We start from the raw sequence: 20,824 nt of genomic DNA, 5'->3' as shown, positions 1-20,824 counted from the left end.
AAGAAGTCTCTACTTGGGTATCATTGTTATGATTGAACAGCCAAGAATTAAATAGCACATATTGGAGCACCATATAATGGAGAGAGACAGAGAGAGAGAGTGAAAGAGAGAGAGAGAAAAAAAAGAGGGATAGAGAGAAAGAGAGGGATAGAGATTTAGAGAGAGAGAGATTGAGAGAGAGAGAGAGAGAGAGAGAGAGAGAAAGGGAGATGCATACAGGAAAGAAAATTGATTCCCAGTGAAAGTTAAGAACATGTCCCTGATGACTTTGTGTCATTAATAATACTACCACAGTCCTACCACCGACTGTATTGAAACATTACAGTCCGATAAATAACTCTTCGATATCGACCCCCAAAAATAAGCAACTTGTGAAAAATCTATTACGGACATATATGTATACATATGCATCGGAAAGAAAAAGCAAGCTATTTCCTCTCGCGTGCACATGGGCCCGACATTATCCACGCTGTAAACCTAGCATGTGTTACATGTGTATTTCCAACCTTTCTTCACACAGAGGAAATCATGGGCCGATATCCGCTGCAAGTGTTATGTTTCTCTGGGTGCAGAGCAATGCGCATCTGCGGGCTGCCTTATGCTGCACCATGGGGTGGGGGGGGGGGGGGGCTGGGATCTGAATGCAGGAGCAAATGCCTTAGCAGCTGTTGCCGGGGGTCTTCGGGAGCGATAGAAAAGGGATCCCTCCACCTCCATCGCTTGCCAGCACACTGATTTTCACCTGCATCGTGTCAGAGGACGCGATGAGAACGGGTTGAGGGACTCAGGGAATCGCCCCTAGTTCAGCACCCGACCGCGAGGAAACGCCCATTGGGAAGTATTGCGCATGCAAACAGGTAATGAGTCGCCTGACCTCGCCTGATCACTGGTAATTCTAGGGAAGGTTGATACAATGGAGGCTGGGGTTGCGTGAACGATACTAGAATGCCAATGAGCAGTTCTGGGGTCAGATCCAAGGAAGGGGAGTACTTTTGAGTACTGATGCGCTCCCGTGCTTCAAATGGGATTTTTTTTCTTCAGGGACTTCCTCATTCTGCTAAAGACATCCAGGTTGGAATACATTATTGTGTAAAAGTCTGTTGTTGTAGGCTTTCAATGACCCCGATTCTACCACTCTGATCAGGAGAAGGGTGGAGCTGCTGAATCTATGGTTTGATTGACGGACGGCTGTCATCTACCAATGTCATCAAAATTATATTATAATACAATATGAATGTTATATAAATTTTGTCGCATGTGTTTCTGTGTACAGATGTCGAAGACAGTATATGCGTGTTCAGGGATCTATGCTAGCGCGTAGGAAGAAAAAACAAGAACTTCAAAAACTTGGAAGAGGCTTTGTAAAACACAAAGTTTTCCACTCATTAGATCCTTTTTCTAGTAAAAGAGCACATGAAACACCGTTCTGCTCGGATGATCCGACTCTATTTATAGTGGGGGGGGGGGGGGAGAAAATGCATGCAGAGATGGCCTACTTCTAGACATTGTACTTCTCATTGTTTGGACTGTCAACATTTTTGCTCTTAAGAGCTTGGAACCCAAGCGGCACAACAAGAACCACATTTCTCAAGTCAGGAAGCGGTAAACACTTGCTAATGAAGAGGCTGGCCCCATCTGATCGGTCGCTCTATAATAGAAACACATGAAGCAAGACTGCACCAAAAACCTCACACTCAAGATCTGGGAGAGCTAATGTAAGACAGGATTGGATATGGTGTTTGTTAAAAAATCAAAAGTGTCTGGTTCAAACAGTTTAGAAAGTAGACCGAAGTCCTTGCTCTCGGATTGTTTTATCAACGTACAATGATGCATTTTAAATCTACGTCGTCACTAATGACTTGTGCCCGGTCTGCCACCCTGGGTGTCAGTGATTGATTCGAATGCAGGGAGGGCACCTTCTCTGTGGCTAAAGAGGTGGGTGGGTGGGAGGATCTGGAAACAATGTGAAAGTGATTGAGTAGATGTTCTGAAAGCTATTTCAGGTCTGGGCCTCTTATTTGGTGCTCACTCCCTTCCTCGCATTTTTGGGTTCGTTCTTTTTTTTCTCGTTCTTTTCTCCCTCGCTGGGTAATTAATTAACTTTCCCTCAGGGGTGCTGTTCCTCTGAGGCTGACAGCATCCAATAATCTACCCCCCCCCCCCCCCCCCCCAACATACCCCCCCCCCACACACACACACACACACACACACACACAGACACACCGACACACACACACACACACACACACATACACAAAGAAAAGGACAGACACATACACATACAATGCACTTTCACTTAAACACACTCTATGACCAACCATTGTCCTAAATCTCAGGGTATCAACCTTAGCCCTGTGTGTCACAGTGAGGCTTGTGTCCCGGCTCTAGCCGTTTGTCCAGTACATGCATGAAGTCAGGGGTTATTTCCTAAACAAGGCACAGGTGAGGCCTCACAGGTAACACCTGTAGGAATGAAACTGAAAACACCCCCTACTGGAAGGTGGTCCTAAGTGCATTTCTTCTAGTAGACAGTGCGCTTCACTTTCAGCACTATGCATTAGCAAAGTAATATCAATCCACCCATCCTTAATAATGTTTTAAGAATTGAAATTATTTGTGTAAACACACTTTGGAGAATATCTGGCACACAGATGGGAAAAAATTGCTTAAATTGTACTATTAATGTTAGGAGACAATTATTGTATAAGATTGTCAAAATCGCTTCTTTGCAGCATTTTGCCTGCCTAACTTAAACAGTCAATTAACTTTTGTTAGCATGTGCCATTATTTAGCTTGATTCTATATCAAAAAATATCCAGATGTCATCGCAGTGAGGATCTCGAGTTGCCAAGGAACCCCCTGACGAATACCTCATTAGCGGCCTTTCCGACCACCACTTACGTCACGTGAAGAAAACGTAAATACGTCTGGACGCTCGACGCACGGGGAGAAGTGGTGCAGGCGGGCCAGACGGAGGGTGAGGAGGTTAGGATATCATCGGAGCAGTGAGTGAGGGATGAGGGTAGTGACACCTCCTCCATGATGCAGATGTGTACAGATAGTAAGGTCAACCTCAAGCCATCCTCTCCCCTTAAGTGGAGGAGCGGGAGTACTCGGGTCGGACGCTGGTCTTTCGGACCAACCATCTGCGTCTTTATAGAGGGTTTTTCGCTGAGGTATCCAGCTTGCCTAAGGAACGGGTCAAAAATCGACGTTGTTGTATTTTGATGTTTTCTGATGTTTTCTACGTTTACGTTCACTTTTATCCGCTCCAATCAAATGGTCTCTGCTGGTGTTTGAACACAATATGATGATAATATGATATTCATACTAATAAATTATTATTATTAATCATAATACAAATCTATATTATTATTATTATTGATAAATGTTTACTTTTTTAAATTGAATTGCACAACATAAAAAAAGAGCGGCAAATGCTTCGCAATGACTTAAGAAGAAAGATAAGGATCATCATCCACATAAATCTTGGAAAGATTCATCGCCTAACCGATTAATCAACAGCCAGCAGCAGGGAGAATCTCCACAACTCTCCAAAAATGTATTCCATATGATCTGCAACCTGAGCGGCTTCACTAAACAGGTGTCTCTGTCTTTCCTCCCCCTGTCTCTCTCCCTCTTCCTCTCTCTCTCTGTTCTGCTCCCAACATGCCAAATGAAAGAACCGCGCCAGACCAAGTCCCTGTTTTAAAGAGACCGTCAAGGAAAATTGACGTTCCGTGGTTAATAAAGTGTGAATGAAATGTGGTCCCATTCCTAAATTCTAACTACATCAGTGAGAGAGCGATGGAGCTAATGCGTATCCAATGTGCGGTCCCACCATCAAACAGAGTCACGTAATCCTCACGATGGAGCTAACCGCACCCTTTGCAATGAATGTAGAATCAGAATAGAACCAACTATAGAATAGAAACGACAAGCTCTAGAGTTATACAAGTATAGGTTTTATGCTGTAATCCGTCCATTGTGCGTGTGACAAAATCACTAGAAACAGGATAAGGGGGGCAAAAGGGTTAGGGTTAGAGGGTTAGAGGTTTAGGGTTAGAGTGTTAGGGGTTAGAGTTAAGTTATTATAGGTTTTATTCTGGAATCCTTCCGTTGTGCATGTGCCACACTATCACCAGAAACAGGATAAGGGGAGAAAAGGGTTAGGGCTAGGGTTAGAGGGTTAGAGGTTTAGGGTTAGAGTGTTAGAGTTATATCATAATAGGTTTTATTCTGGAATCCTTCCGTTGTGCATGTGCCACACTATCACCAGAAACAGGATAAGGTGGGGTAAACAAGGTAAGAAAGGCCCTCTCGTATTCGGCTTGATCGGGCGGTTATACCTTTAGCATCGGCTGAGGCTTGCGCTGTTATTTTAGCTGTCGTGACACGTTAACGACGGACTTCCATCTGACTCGGAGCACCGGGGCTCTGTGAAGTTCCTCCGGAGCAACCCTAGTCCGGGCAGCTGCTACCGAGGGAGTGCCTGCCGTACTACTTGAGGGATTAAGTCTGATTCAGAACCATTTGTCAGCTAACAGATAAGATGCATGGGAGTTTAAGGGATCCCCACTGGCACACGCACGCACCCACACACCTATGCAGACATATGCATGCATGCACACTCACACCACGCCACACACACATATACACACACACATACACACACACACACACACACACACACACACACACACACACACACACATCAGACCCGGATATTGGATGTGGTGTTATTAATGTACAAAAGGGAGTAATATCAAGGCATTGGGAGGTCTGGTCCATATTGAATTGACACTCGCTGGGAGCTATAGCTGAGGACTATAGAGTTACAGGAGTGGGCTAAAAGCAATAGCTTGCAGCTGTTGCTGATAGGTTATATGATCGTTTCCCCCCAAAGAACAATCCGATAATTAATAGAACTGTGAGTCTGTGTGTACGTGTTGATCGCAAGTAATGGAAATAGAGGATCACACCCCGACAGGGAAAAAATAGAAGAGACTCACAGATAGACAGAGAGAGAGAGAAACAGAGAGAAAGAGAGCGACAGAGAGAAAGAGAGAGACAGAGAGAGAGACAGAGAGAGAGACAGAGGGACAGATACAGAGGGAGAGCGAGACAGAGAGAGAGACAGAGGGAGACAGAGAGAGAGCGAGAGACAGAGAGAAAGAGAGCGACAGAGAGAAAGAGAGGCAGAGAGAGAGGCAGAGGGACAGATACAGAGGGAGAGCGAGACAGAGACTCAGACAGAGAGACAGAGAGAGACAGAGAGAAAGCGAGCGAGACAGAGAGAGACAGAGACAGAGAGTTCGAAACAGATACTGAGACAGAGACAGCGAGACGGTGAAAGAGAAAGAGCAAGACAGAGACAGAGACATAGAGAGAGTCAGAGAGAGAGATAGCGAGAGACAGAGCGAGAGAAAGACAGTGACCGAGAGAGAGAGAAAGAGAGGGAGCTTGTGAGTTCCATACAGGAAAGGGAAAATGTAAATCCCAGTGGAAGACATGAGCATGGCCCTGGTGACTCTGAATGTTACCACACAGAGCAACACAGTCATTCTCCAGAGTCTTCCCAATGTTTAAATTCCTCCAGTCACCAAAGAAGAGGACTGGCCTCACAACTGCAGGGCGATTGTCGCTGTGTGGGTCATCGCTTCTCCAAACTTGCGTGCAACATTCAGAAAGGAGTTATTCTCAAGTACAGCAGATGCATTTAATCACGAGCGGAAAAAAAAAAAGCCATGGCCCTCAAACAAAGGAAGTCATTTTTTCCCATTATTTTCCGTCGTTTCCGACAGTTCTCTCTCTCCCCCCTAGGGTTAGGGGTCCCATTCATTTCAGCGCTGAATACGTAGGCTCCCTTTATACGTGCCCTGCCATCAGAAGCTCTTTATCTGCACCAGACTAATGGTCTGCCATTTACAAATAATGGGGGTGGTGGTGGTGGTGGTGGTGGTGGTGGTGGTGGTGGGTAGTTTAGTTATCTCGGCTATTAGGACAGAATGACAACAAGTTGGACGCTTTTTCCCACACAGTATTGCATGTGTCTCACGCACACAATGGTACCAGCAGAACCCAGGAGCCCCAGCCAGCCCCCCCCACCCATCCCCCCATCCCCCCATCCCCCCACCCACCCACCCACCCACCCACCCACCCCCCCATGGCAGAGCCCGGGCCACGGACTGCTTCTTCTTCTGGGCTCGGCTTTTGTTGAGTTTCTATGAGGATGTCGTGGTCTCTTCCCCAGCTGTAAATGATGCACGGCTCAGAAAAAGCTGACTCTTGGAATAACTTGAAATAATGGGACTGGTTTGATGTCCTTATCGCGATACAAGTCACTCTGAACCAAGATAAATCTGAAATCTATGAATTACATGTGTATTATTTCAAGTTGAATAACGGGGGGAATCAGTTTTGTGGTCCAATAAACTTGTTTGCAGGGCTAGAGGATCCCTTTTGAGCGAAACATGTTGCGACCAGCTGCGGCAGTTCTCACCAGCTATCTATAAATTATGATAACGACGATGATGTGGATGATAGTATGCTGGTGGCCAGCTTGCCAACATTGCTCCAAAAAGGTGTTTTCCCCAACAAACAGCGGTCTAAAAGGAACACTTGAAGCAGCTTGATATAAATATAAAACGTTGGATGAGTCATTCACGTCCACACCTGCAACATCACTTAGTTCCCCCAGCCTGCGTCCGTCTCATAAGGCCAATGACAAACTCCTCCAATGACAGCCACATCATGACCCCGAGACAAACAATCAATACGCTCTCAATACCCCTCCTTCACCCCTGAAACACTGAAATTTGACTCGACATGCTAGACTCTCGTGGCCTGTCAGCGAGCAATCTCTGACATCTTTTATCTTTGACCCAGATCGGAGCGTGGAATGTGGCTTTCGCTAGTGGAGACACAGATATGTACACTCCCTGAACGCAGGGGTCAAGGGGCGCATCACATTCCACCAGAGGCCCTTAAAAACTAAATAAAGTAGCAATAGTGCCAGCGGAAATATGTTTAAACATTTTGATTTACTTTGAATATTGGTATATAGGCTTAACGGTTTTGGTTCAAAGAGGGGGTGCCCTTTTAAAACGGATACTTTTGAGGGTTACAACCAATCATCTAGACATAAAAACCTAGACTAACTATTTTGGGCTGAGGGGATCCATCATCAGTAACAAAGTGGTGAGAAACAGATGAACAACAGGTGGTTGAGCAGCCGTGTCCAAAGCATTTAGCATGCAATTGGAAAAGATACAATAACATCAATCAAGCAATCAATCCAACCATCCTAATGCCGAAAGAAAACGGCCTGACAACATTTAAGGCAATTTCCGCATAATACCAATCAAACCACCAAATTAACCTTTCACGTTATCTCTAAAAACGTCCTTGTCAATCATTTTCTACAGCCTCTTCTCCCTCTCTGCCTACCAAACATATGGCTTCCGCAATGTGTGGCGTATTACTTCCAAGCGCACACATATTGTTTTCTGGTTGGCTGGAGCACCCACTCAGGCAGACATGACAGCTTCCCTCAACCTGCGTCGCGTGACCTTTTCACCTCCCAACCAAAACAGAGCTTAGGCCCCACTAAGGACAGTCACCTAGCCGCCTCTGATGGGGACACACTCTGACAGAGGTGCTGACCTGTGAAGGATGGTTGAAAGTGTTGTTGTTGGTTGTTGCCCTGTGTGTAGGTGTGTGTGTGTGGGGTGTGTGTGTGTGTGTGTGTGTGTGTGTGTGTGTGTGTGTGTGTGTGTGTGTGTGTGTGTGTGTGTGCGGGGGGGTTAGGTTTGTGTGGGTATGTGTGTATGTGAAAAGACGTATTGAAGGGTCGGTGTGTGTGTTCAAGCGCGACCATATATATCTGAAAGCAGTGTCATATGCAATATAATGATTATAATATACTAGGCACACACATACACACACAGTTGATCAGGTATTGTTGAACTTAAAGGGATACGCCAAGTTATCTGTGAATTGGATTCCAAAGTTGAGCGGGCATTTGATAGAATAACGGAAGACATATAGTAGCCTATAGGAGATTTATCAAATTACATTGTCCATGTTTTAAATGTACAAAGGATTTTCCTTTTATCGATGAAGTTGGACTATTGGACCCTTCTCTTTTGCACTTACCCTATAGTCAACGCACACACACCGAAAAAACACACCACGCATGTATTCAATCACATGCCCACACACATATGCACACACAGACACACGCACAGCTCACATGAGTTTCCCATCATAGTGTCAAGATTAAAAATAATGTTAATACATTTACTAGAACTATAAACCCCGCCGAGACCTTGAACAGTTCCACCCCATTCCCTGGAGCTTTTCCCCTGTTTTATCGGTCTACCTATAACTCCCCTTACATCAGCTGCTATATCTCCTACAGTGTCTTCTTATGGACTCTTGATTTACTACTCCAGGTAATCCCTGGCTTCAATGCCTGCTACCTTGACTCCATCCAGCCTGTCTGCACTGCTCTGGGGAAATGAAGTGGTGTGAAAAGTGCAACAAAAAAACGAACCTGGGAGGGGGAGAATGAGGCATGGAGGTAGAGGATCGCTGGGGGGGAACCTCTGTGACCAACATGGCATAGAAACATCAAACGAGGTGGAGAATCGCAGAAGCACCCGTGGTTAATGAGGTGTCCGTGTAAGTATGCGGTGGGAATCGCTGCATAGGGGTGCATATGTGTGAGTGCTGCATGTATGCTCCTGCAGATCTTTTTATTTTGCAGGTCTTAGAAAGAAAGCACGTTGAATGCATTTTCCCCTTTAAAATCTCTTTGATTTACAATACGCGGGGTTTGCACCTCTGTAAATGTTCTTGTATTGTTTGTAGAAATTGAGTCCGGCTGTGAGAGTCCGAGGAGTCCAAGTAAAGTCGGAGCTGAAGAGGAAACACATTTCGTTTTCTCCTCATGTGAGGACTGAGGTTGACATTATACATTGTAGTACGTTCTTCGTTTTAGGCGTATTTTCTTATCTTTTTGATCCACTTAGCTGTTCAGGGCAGACACCTTTAGAATCCCTTTGCCTAAGTGTTTTTGTTAGATTGCTCAGCGCCATCACTTTGTGATTCTGTTAGGTCAATCGGTTGTGGTTTTGATGTTCGTCAGGGTGGGAACGCTGAACTAGAGACCGCTGTAGTTGCTTAGACACGCTCAAGGCGTTAAGGCCTTTCTCATACCAAGTGGTGTTCCAGCTCACCTTTTATCATTCACATGGCAGGTGTTCAGTTCCACCAGTGGCCTCGTGTCAGTATTTCTGCTTGCTCCTCGACCCGTTCACCTGTGCTTCTCCCTATTGCTGTTCTTTTCTCTTCTTGTTCTTTCCATCCTGTTTTTGTTAGTTTTATTGAAGAAAAAATGTTTGCGTGAAGGTGTTTCATATATTGGTCTGTGCCGTGCCAGGGCTTGATGTTGAGTAAGAAGCTCCAAGTCTGTTGCTAGAGGAGGATGTTGATGATATTAAACTTTTTAGATAATCAATACCATTCAAATGCTTCAAATGCAATAAATAAAAAAATAAATATGTATATATATTTGTAGGTAAAAATGAGGGCCCATCATCTTGAAGGGTCTTTCCAGAGGATTTAAAAAAAAAAAAACTTGTTTCTGCTATGAGATCCTTCTGGACCTACACTGACATTACAGATGCCTGTGGAAAAGTACAACCAAACCACAGTCTGGACAACTCTCCTCAGTCTGCTGTGCCTTGGGCTGTTTGTGTTTGTGTGTGTCTTCCTTGGAGGTCTATGGGAGTTTGATTACTCCATGGGAGTCACTGGTAGCAGATTCATACGTTTCTGCATATGTGCCAAGTTGCCAACATAACTCTCCATGCAATATAAGTTAAGCAAAGGTAAATAGAGCAGCAATCAGCAAGTGTCTTCACAATTAACCAATCTAACATATACCAATAGTCCTCCACTATTCAGTGCTAAAGCATCATTTAATTAATCTAACACCATTGTGGCATTACCGTTATATATATATAACTGTGTAAAATAATAATCGCTTTAATATGAACAATGTGTATTATTGCAGCGAGTGACATTATTTCACTGTCAACTAAAAATCGACACCTCTTTCACCTTGAAACGCAAACGTTTTCGTGAGCAATGCATCAGAATCAAATTGGCACAACTTTTAATACACAAAAATAGTTCACCCCAAGTCTCATGTCGGGAAACAATGAGATTGGGCGGAGAGGCTAGCAGTGGGAATAAAATGCATTGGCGCACTACGATGAAATGATCTTTGATTAATCTGCCCAAGTATATCAGCAAGGACTGGAAGAATAATTGATAAGAACATTTTTTGATTTGAGCATGGCAATTCTTGAAATTTTAATAAATATCATCCGTCTCATAAGGCCATATCCGAAAATGAACTTCTCCAATGACAACCAAGTCATGACCCCGAGAATAACAATACAAAGAAAATCAATACCCCCGTTGACCCCTTAAATTTGTGCATCTCGCCTTCAAATGTGCGTAAGAAATGCCTTCATCCGCATCACATGTAAACTCAGGGGCTCAAAAACCCATCAGCACAACATAAAACATTCCCCCACAAAGCGTGCAACAGACAAATCACGGATTATATCACGATAAGAAGAGCGGTGCCAGCCCCCCCGACCTCCGTCTCCGTGCCAACCAGTACACTTCCATGCCACCCTGCGGACAGTGGGGAGGGTTGTAATGGACAGAGGATCTTGGCCAGACTTCCCCTCCCACAGACTGAATCCATGCCACTGGTTTGCAGGCATGCAAAGGCTGCAGCTCCGCTGAGGGAGCGAAAAAAGGCAGTTTCCTGTGGAACCCGGCGATATGAAAGACACCATAGTGCACCGGGGAGGCATCCACGAACCTCGAGGATTCCTTCCACCTTTTGCAAAGAGGGACACTATACACACATCTTTAGAGGCAACTCAGGAGCCTGACATTGCAATGGAAACTGTGCTGGGATGTAGTGAATTTACTTTAAAAACACCTTTTAATAGATTGATAAGAGGGTACGTTTGAAGTCTGTCATTTCGCCCAACCCCCCCCCCCCCCCCCCCCCCCCCCCCCCCCCCCCCCCCCCCCAAGAAAAAGTCACATTTCTCCCCTGAGCTTTTTGATTTTCTATTAACTCAGACGAATGATGAAGGGATCCCCACCAGCAGCAGCCTTGCTTTCACAACATGGAGGTGGTGAACTTTACCAGACTCCTACCCTGCAGGGTGTCATAAGACCAGCCACTTAATTTTCGGGGGCTTCGTACGCCCCTCCCTTCAGAAACGCTATTTCCATCTCAGTGATCACATACAGCTGACTACCAATAATTAGAGCGATTCTGGAGCCCTTCATTTTCTCCTGGCCTCTGGAAACAAAGGAGGTGCAGAGAGAGAAGTGTTCTGCTCAGAGGAGAGAGGTTGCCCGCTGTGTGCATGTTACCAAGACGATTAAATTCAAACCTCTAGAATTGTCTTTCTACGTTTCGGAGTTTGTGTATCGATCGATGTAACACCTTATAAAGCTCACAAAATGTGATAACATATAAAAACATTTAACAAGCAAGCAACATATCCATCCAATTCATTAAAAATCTGCAAGCGATATAAGAAATGCAGTAAACTATTGTTGTTGTGTTCAGCAAACAGCTGTTGAGGCTTATTGTCTAAGGCAGCTCACTAAAGACACTGATAAGCCCGGAGCTGCTGTTATTGTGTATTAAGTAGCACTGGATCATTTAACAGTGGACTGGTGCAATTCAGGGAGCTGGAGTCATAATCACCTCCAACTTCCTCCATCCTCCCTTCTCTACCTCCCTCGAGCTCCTTCCTCCCTCAGCTCTCACAAACCTCACACTCATGCTGCCCAGAGAAGAAAAGCTGAACAGACGCACACGTGAAATAGATATCTGTTTTAGATAAATAACAATAAAAAAATCTGAAAAGGTTGTGCAAGACTAAACTGTAATATTGAGCACTTCCATGGATGATAGTGGTTGACACATCGTAGAGGATGTAATCTGATTTGTAGCTGTATTCAATTATTTGTTAAATTTCCCAACTATATTAAAATATAAAACAAGACTTTGAACTTTGAATTAAAATGTAAAACAGGTTTGGGAATGTGTTGTGCAAGTAGTCCTATGCATTTCAAATTTAGTTTGGATTGGTCTTCAACGTCATCATCCCATTCTACAAGAGCACACATGTACCCTGAAAGTGCAAGACTTGCAACATTACAGGCATAACATCCCCACCCCACATTTCTCATGAGCATCCATGGAGACGCCTTGCAGTCTTCCGCCTGTGATGGAGCTATGACAATTCCGTGTGCACACATGTGATTGACACATTAAGATGTTTCAATTCCCTTCGCTTTTTAACAAATGTTCTCATGGACTATTGGAAAAAACATTTATGAATATTACAATGTAGATATTCATCACACGAAAGTTGTTTGATTTACCAATGGAGATGTTTGGTGTTTGCAAACCTTATTCTAAGAAGCATGCATGTGCAACTAATCAACTGCAAATACAAAGTCAGCCTGTACAAAGGACCCCACTAGAGGCAAAAACAAAAAAAACATTGCACATAATCAAACCACATGGCACATAATTAAACTCATTGCAGATTATTAAACCACATTGCACATAATTAAACCTCATTTCACAGAATCAAGCCACATTACACAGATGAACTTCAACATTAAGCAGCAGTTAACAGCAGTTTAAAATGAACTAGAAGTTGAATGAGGGTTGTAGATAAGAAATGGGAGTGTTTAACAGTGTGTACATGTGCATGTGGGAATCAGTAAGTGCAGCAGCAAATCCATGACTAAAACCTTCCATTTCTAGCATGCCAAGCCTGAACCAACCAGTTAAACATGGAGCAAAACCACTCTACGAGCCCCGTCTTTCAGCTCTGAAAGTCTTCCGTGGGTCCGGTGGGGTAAACAATGGAAGGATCAAGAACCAAGGACATGCCCTTTAATTTAGGATCTCTTTTAATCAAGTCTTTTATACACTGCTGATGAGGGCATTTTTGGCAACATCGGAGTCCTCGAACCACATGGCAAAGAGGATTCCTGAGGGCAGTAACTAGTATTTGCAGAACGTGCCGTTCTCTAGAATAAGTGCCATCGGTTCCTCATGGTTGGATGTCAATTGACCTTCAATTTTGCCAGAAGGGTGTTTTGGCAGAGAGACACTCATTGTGTCGTGATTTGCGACACTGGTGTAGGCTTCAACACAATTTCGTCAATGAGTTCTTTGGTTTTCAAACATCACAATACCTTGTTTCTGTCCACTCATCCCTTCAATTACCTGAAAACAGCTTGTGGGATGCAGAAAAAGAAAGGCAGAAATGTTCTCAATAGTTGATGTTTAGGCTAGATAGTTCACTCATGCAGACGCCAGTTATTCATACGTCATTGCCAAATCAGCACCACCTGTAGAAAATGAAACCACTCACATAATGAAATCTTGTTTCCTTTTTTTTTTGGGTTCTGTAAGATGTCGACGGTGTGCTGTGATACGAGGTCTTTTATCTTTTTGTAAATATCATATTTAATAATCTGATTGTTCACGTGACTCACCTCCCAAAAATTATGCAATCACCATAGAGCTGATTTGATGGTAATCAACAACATGCATGTTCAACTAAAGTAATACCGCACACTTTTAGGCCCTATTTGAAACCATAAAAAATCTGACCTCGGGTACTAGTTCAGAGCAATAGAACTACCAAAAACATTTTTATCTAGCAGCCAATAAGGTTACTATTTCTTACAATTAACATGCAATCTTCACTAATCAGATTGTTCAGTTGGAATGAGATGATGGCCACTCCAACAGTGTATAGTGGAGCCCAATCATTTGCTCAATCTATGTATTTAACAGGCAAGTAGACGGACAGACAGAGAGGCAGGCAGGGGCACAAACAGGGCCAGGAGACAGACGATGAGGGTCCTGAAGATTAGAGGGCACATTGGAAGTGAACTGAACCCAATCTGGACAAGTCACCTTCAAGGTTCAGTCACACTGTGTCATTTTCGGTCCATTTGTTCTTGCTATTCTTGCGTTTTCTTTTGCATCTTTTTCTAATTGTTCTCATTTAGAGTGCTTTCCCATTATGTAGAAGGAAGCTCATTCAGAGCCTACTTCGCCTGGCTGTCTGCGTGAGGTTGGTGACATGAACTGCTCTTTTTCTGAATAAATATCCATGTGGCCTACTCAATGATTATCAATGGAGAATGGCACACGTACACAAATCCTGTATTTGGTTTTCAATGGGCCAGGGTAACGCACAGGGTAACAGATTGGTATGGTCAACTTGGTTTGGGACTTCCCTCTTATCTGATCCCAGTCTTTGTCCTTGTTCACTGCCAAGAGCTTACTCTGTAAACTGGCAATTTACCCATATCTCTCTCTCTCTCTCTCTCTCTCTCTCTCTCTCTCTCTCTCTCTCTCTCTCTCTCTCTCTCTCTCTCTCTCTCTCTCTCTCTCTCCACAAACCCAAACGAACTCACACCGGATGATGCAGCATTAAAGTTGCATCTGGTTTACTTTTGTTGTGGAACAGTACGTCGTGTATAGTATGAAACAAGCAACCACAATCCGCAACCAAAACACCCGGTCGTCTCCCGCAGTCGTAAAATGCGCCCATGCACGATTAAAAGAGTTGGATAGTCGCCTATCTGCGCAGCTGCGCAGCGCGAGAGAACGATTGGGAAAACAATCACGCACATGACTCGGTAGGGTGCATTCTTAATAGGGATAGCGTGCCTTAACATGTTTAATTAGTAGTAATATTCATCAGAACGTAGCCTATAGCTACATATTAAATATGATGATAATCAAACATAAATGCCTTCTTCCATGCGTAACCTCGTTCCCAGGCGTTGTAAGTATCTTCCGGCGGGACGCCTGGGACGGGATGGTCCAAATGATCGGTACTGAAGACAGAGAGGGTGGGACTATCGGTTACTGATGTTTAGGATAGAGGCAATCAGAGAGGGAGGGACTTCCTATGTATGGATATCCTTCTCCGTTACATGTTTCGGATATAGCTTTGCCAAATTCTTTCTTTCGTCGTGGTTGCTGTTATACTTTGTATGTTCAAATTTGTTCTCACTCCAGGGAATTTTAACTGCATGGCGGACATGCATGAGGGTAGACCGGTATAACGCTACAACTCAGGATCCTCTCCCCGAATAATCACTGCTGGGAGCACAGGTGTCGTCTTCTATTGGCTGGGAAACTCGGCACGCGCTCCACCCCGCCAAAGAAAAGACGCTAGTCACTCGCGAGCCACCCGGGGGAACTTCATCATCATATGATCCCAGTGGGAGTCAAGCATGCTCCGGGGTGGCAGAGAATAGAGAGAGAGAGGGAGGGGGAGCGAGAGAGCGAGAGAGCGAGAGAGCGAGAGAGCGAGAGAGAGAGAGAGAGAGAGAGAGAGAGAGAGAGGCAAACTATCGATAGAGGGAGAGAGAGACAGATAGACAGAGCGAGAGACATCAAGAGACAGAGAGAGAGAAGCCGTACAATTTCAGACGGCGTTGAAAGAGAGACGGAGAACTGAAAAGGAGAGGGAAGGAAGCACATCCACCTCTTTTCTTTTCTTTTTTACACTTTTTGTTGACACTACCTGGGAAGAAGTAGAAGAAGAAGAAGAAGAAGAAGAAGAAGAAGAAGAAGAAGAAGAAGAAGCATAGAACATGTCTGGTCTGGAGAAGGAACACAAGTCCACCACCTCCCCCACAAGGTCCACCAGAATACAGTGAGATGGATGGAGCCCAGAGAAGAGCTGCTATCTGCTGTCGCGTTGTTACGAGGGGTGCAGGCTGCAGCACCTACAACAAGCAATAGATCAACACAGCCCCTTTGACACTTTTTCATTCATCCGTCCGTCCATGGCGTCGTCCCAAGTCATTTGACTCGCTGCACGGCTGGAATATACCGGGAGGATTTCTTCTGGCTGCAGGAGTTCTCCGTTTGGGTGGAAGGTGTTTCCACAGACATGGCTTTGCGTCGGACCCTTGCACTGTCAATACGCGGGACGCCACGGCACCTACTTCTCTTGCATCTCGTGTGCTTCTGTATACTGAGCCGAGTAAGTGAACCCGCAGTGTGATAAAGTGCAGATTTCGATTTTGCAGCCTGAAGCAGCCTAGACTTATTCCAGCTTTCCTTTCCCTTTAGAACCGTGCAGCTGCAGCTGATGCCGCGGGCCACCTGGCAGCTCCTGCCGACGTTTCAGATCTGCTACAGTCCCTTCATTTGCCTCAGAACACAGGTAACGACGGTTCAGTTCATTTGAAATGTCTTATTTACGGCACACACTTTTTTGTGCCATTGTGTGAGGATCGTTTCATGTTTTGTGTACCGTGACGTTTTTTTGTGTTTTTTCTCATGTTATGTGACACAATTCCAACACACGCTGCATCAATTGAGCAAAAATTTGCGGAAATCGCTCACCTGCGGTACAGAGTGATCGCTAGAGGGCGACCGTCCACCTCCCTCTGTCTGCATCCCCTGGATGTTCGGACCTCCAGCGTGCTTTTAAACCGGCCTCTGCCATACACATGACATGCGGCTTCAGCTTACAGCTTACTAAAGCCTTTCTTTCGGGTTGTCGTTGTTTGTTCCCGAGCAGGTCTCATAGGTAGACAGAGTCAACACTATTGGGTTTTAATGGAGTCAACCTTTCTGCCGTCTTCCTCAGTGCAACTTCTAACTTACCGAAAAACAACAGGCCCCAGAACGGAGCCACCGTCTTCAACTAAGCACACAAAGCTTGAATGAAGATGCGGCCCTAATGACAATGCCAATATTGTTCTTACTTACCATACCTTTATCACACAATTACACTCTTTGCACAATGTATCAGGTGACTGTTAATCTATTTCCATTAACCACCCTGATGAACAAAAAGCCCCCAAGAAGGACTTAAAACCCCCATCCCCCCACCTGCCTTTAACAATACTAATGGCACTCAGGACCCACTAAACCAACAAGACAGCCATCGCAGGATCTTGTCATAAACACAGATGTGTGTGTGTTTGGGGGGGGGGGGGGTGATCTCTTCCTGCTAACTGTTTGTCTGCTGCCAGCCAGACAAGGGTCATTGCAGCTGGTTTGTTACTTAGGTAGAGACAAACAGCCTTGAGTGTGTGTGATTGTGTGTGTGTGTGTGTGTGTGCGTGTGTGTGTGTGTGTGTGTGTGTGTGTGTGTGTGTGATTGTGTGTGTGTATGTATGTGTGTGTGTTTGTGTGTATATGTATGTGTGTGTGTGTGCGTGTGCGCGTGTGTGTGCGTGTGTGTGCGTGTGTGGTTGTGCGTGCCTTGATGGCCACTAGGACTTAACGTTTGAGGCAGGGAGCACTAAGACTCCATTAAGCAAAGTATGCAGCGAAGATTGTTACATTTAACGGCTTGACTTGGATATAAACACACATTACATTATGTTACTACATTACATCATGTCATATACATAATATGTCTGCAGACATTAATCTGGTTAGCAAGGGGAGTTTTTATTCACAATGGCCTTACATTAAAATTGTGCCTTTGATCATTTCATGCTTTAATCTCCAGCATCCGCACGCACACACATACACACGCACACCCACACAAACACAAGCACACGCACAGGCACACACACACACAAACTGCCACTGACGACACACACGCACACACACTGCCACTGATGACGCGCACATGCACACAAACACACACACACACAAACACAGACACGCACAAACACACACAGACACACACACACACACACACACACACACACACCGCCACTGATAACACGCTGTCTGTCGCCCCGTATGCTTCCTGCACCGCCACAACACGTCTGTCTCCATGCTAAATATACTCATTATTAGGCAGGTTGCAGTGCACAGTCACCAATGCTGGCCTGTTGTTGATGGTAAAAGTGCAATGGTGGCTGGTCCCCTGGGAACTCAAAGGTGATAAAGGGAATGTGTAGGCTATTCTTCATTTTCTCAGGAAGCAATGTCCAATGATCTCAACAGCCAGGCCCCGCTCAAATCGCTTAACCACCGGATGCAGATATGCTATTTGTTTGCCTTGTTTATAGGCTCTTGTACATAAAGGGGTTTTGGCACAAGGATTGAAGTGAAGCTCTTAATTATGTGAAAAGAAGGTCTGTTATGCTGTACCAGTCTCCTTCCTTGACGACTGGGTAGGTTGCCATCATTAGATTGTTTAAACTTTTCTAATGATATCGAAATGCGCGATCGCCAGAGGTAACCAGGATCTTGGAATGGAAATAGTTTCTGTTGAACCCGGATAGCTTAATCTGTCATCCCTCTTGTCTCCTGTTATCGGTTAAGGAGAGAGCTGGTTATACAAATAGAACAATCACTGCATCAATTGTGATGCACTTTCGTTCACATTTCTCAAATGGTTACCGGGATGTGGTCTGACTTGGTGTGATGTCATCTTGGATGTGTCCAAAAGCAAATAAATACATAATAGTTTGCGGTCACTGGCTGGTTCATTAACATTTTATGTGGGAATGCTAAATCCCGACAAATGTTCGCCAAATCATCAATGAGATGAGGGGGTTTTAAAATAAAATCTTTTTTTTTCTTGGTCTGTGGAAAGTGTATTTGAGTCCAGACATACTACATTAACCCTGTGTTTGACCTTTGAAGGAAAAAAAACATTGCATTTGTCTTTTTCCTGACCAGAAACAGGGATTTAACTTGTCCAGTGGTCCAGTCCTAGTTTATGACCTGCTGTTAACCAGCACTAACTGGAGTGGAAAGAAGCTGCAGTAAAAAATCAGCGCTAACAGATCCCATCTAATCTGATAGGACTGGACGGGAAACTGTCCAGAAATCAGACTGTTGTTGTTCCTGCGTCATGACCCTGCCATCAAAAGTATGTGAGGCAGGTTAAGTAGAACCTAAAAAAAATAAACAAGACAGATAGACAGACAGATAGACAGACAGATAGACAGACAGACAGACAGACAGGCAAAGGACCCTCAAGCTGAGCTTTTTCTTGCTAAAAAGTGGATGATTCAAAGACCCCCTTTCCAGTTCACTTTGTATTTGTCCTCCAAAAATAGTCAAACCGTTGGTTTGGATAATGAAAAGCCAAGGAGCACAGTGATACAGGGATTCCCATTGCCATATACTTCCAATTGTCCTTCTCATGATTATATGAAATTAGGTGAAATTCGGATTTCTTCCTGCCTGGACCGAACATAAACTGCAGGAAGACACACAGGGTTTATTTCACGTTTTACTGGCACATCTGTTTGGAGAACCCCACGTGATTCTATGCCAAGTTCAGTTTTATCCGAAGCATGTTGTAGCTAAAATCCATTATTTGCAAATAAAAATAAAGAAAAACCAATGTACCACAGCAGGGAGTTCCATTACAAATCATTAAATAGCTAAGAAATGCAGAAATGTGGCCAGCTTTATTTGCGATTTTATTACCTTTCTTGGTAGGACTATCATTACATACGCTATCATTATTTATCTCCGCACCCTAATTCTTCCTTTTTGTGTTTATTGGTCTCACAACAATTAACCAAATAACTGTGAACTTTTAACCCATGAATGATCATTGTCCTCTCTGAACCCAAACCCTTACAGAATACGAGATCGTAGCGCCGTACGAGGTGGATCACCGAGGCCAGTTCCTGTCCCACCAGGTCAGCCACAAAGAGCGAAGGAGACGCCGCAGGTCGCTACCGCGAGACACCGGCCCGGACGCCGACGCCGACGCCGACGCCGATGCTAACGCTCGGGGGGGCGGCGAAACGGTCCACTTCCGTCTCAGCGGCCTGGGGCAGGACTTCCACATGGAGCTGAGAGAGGCCTCCGCGGGGCTCATCGCACCTGGCTTCAGCGTCCAGGTCCTGGGAAAGCATGGCGACCGGGGCCCCAGGGCGTACTACGACCACCGGGAGGACCTCTGCTTTTACCAGGGGTCGCTGAGGTCAAGGGCCAACTCCTCCGTGGCCCTCTCCACATGCGCGGGGATGGTGAGTCTATGATCGCCGCCGCACACGCCCCCGCTGTCTGCTCGCTGGGTGGGTTTGGAACGGCTGGTGGGGGGGGCAGGGGGTCAAAGAAGGTAAAGGGGGGGATGTGATGGGGGTCAGCGGTGTGTGTGTGTGTGTGTGTGTGTGTGTGTGTGTGTGTCTTTGTTTGAATGTGAGCGTGTGTGTGCGTATGCGTGTATGTTTGTTGAGAACTACTTTGGTTTCTGTTTTTTTGTTCTCGTCAGGTCTTTTGGAGTAACAATCTTGTCATGTGGATACCCACGAGCAACAGTCCATAAACAAAGACTATTGCAGGGCCAGGGGATCTTAATTGAGGAGAAAGATGTACTAAAAGGGTTCAAAATGCAGATGGACAAAGGCTTGTTTCTTGTAAACCTCTATGTGTTCACAGTGAGAGTTGTGAAGTCGAGAAGGTGCCCGTCACACAGCTCTTGAGTGAATGAATATCGCCTTGGGTGAATTCATAACACACTGCGTCTCTTTAGAAAGTGACTTGACTTGTCCTTGACTCTTCTTAAGTGGGCTAGCAATAAGTCCATAACCATGGAGACCCTCCCTCAACTTGAGCCATTCATCATCGAGTGAGGTTATTGTGTTTGTGAGAAGCATGACGCAGTTGTCGCTTTCATGCAGGCGACTCTCGTCGCAAACAGGGCTTTATTTGAATTTGCAAAAATGTAGTCTTGGTGGTTTTCACCGTGGACCCCCCCGCTGTTGCTATAAAGGTCCGTCA

At 45.0% G+C, this 20,824-nt stretch overlaps 1 protein-coding gene across 1 annotated transcript in view; it reads left to right on the top strand.

Moving 5' to 3' along the window:
- adamts16 (ADAM metallopeptidase with thrombospondin type 1 motif, 16) overlaps positions 1-20,824 on the top strand; it is a gene marked incomplete at its 5' end in the record, with an annotated part of 190,794 nt that overhangs the window by 111,582 nt on the left and 58,388 nt on the right. Inside the window, 2 exon segments of the mRNA XM_079758578.1 lie at positions 16,238-16,331; positions 19,679-20,070. Of these exon segments, the coding sequence (XP_079614704.1) occupies positions 16,238-16,331; positions 19,679-20,070 (486 nt within the window).

Source organism: Pollachius pollachius (genome assembly GCF_949987615.1).
Source record: "Pollachius pollachius genome assembly, chromosome: 1".
Taxonomy (NCBI): domain Eukaryota; kingdom Metazoa; phylum Chordata; class Actinopteri; order Gadiformes; family Gadidae; genus Pollachius; species Pollachius pollachius.
The sequence above is the reverse complement of the archived record's forward strand: the minus strand, read 5'-3'. Positions and strand labels throughout refer to the sequence as shown.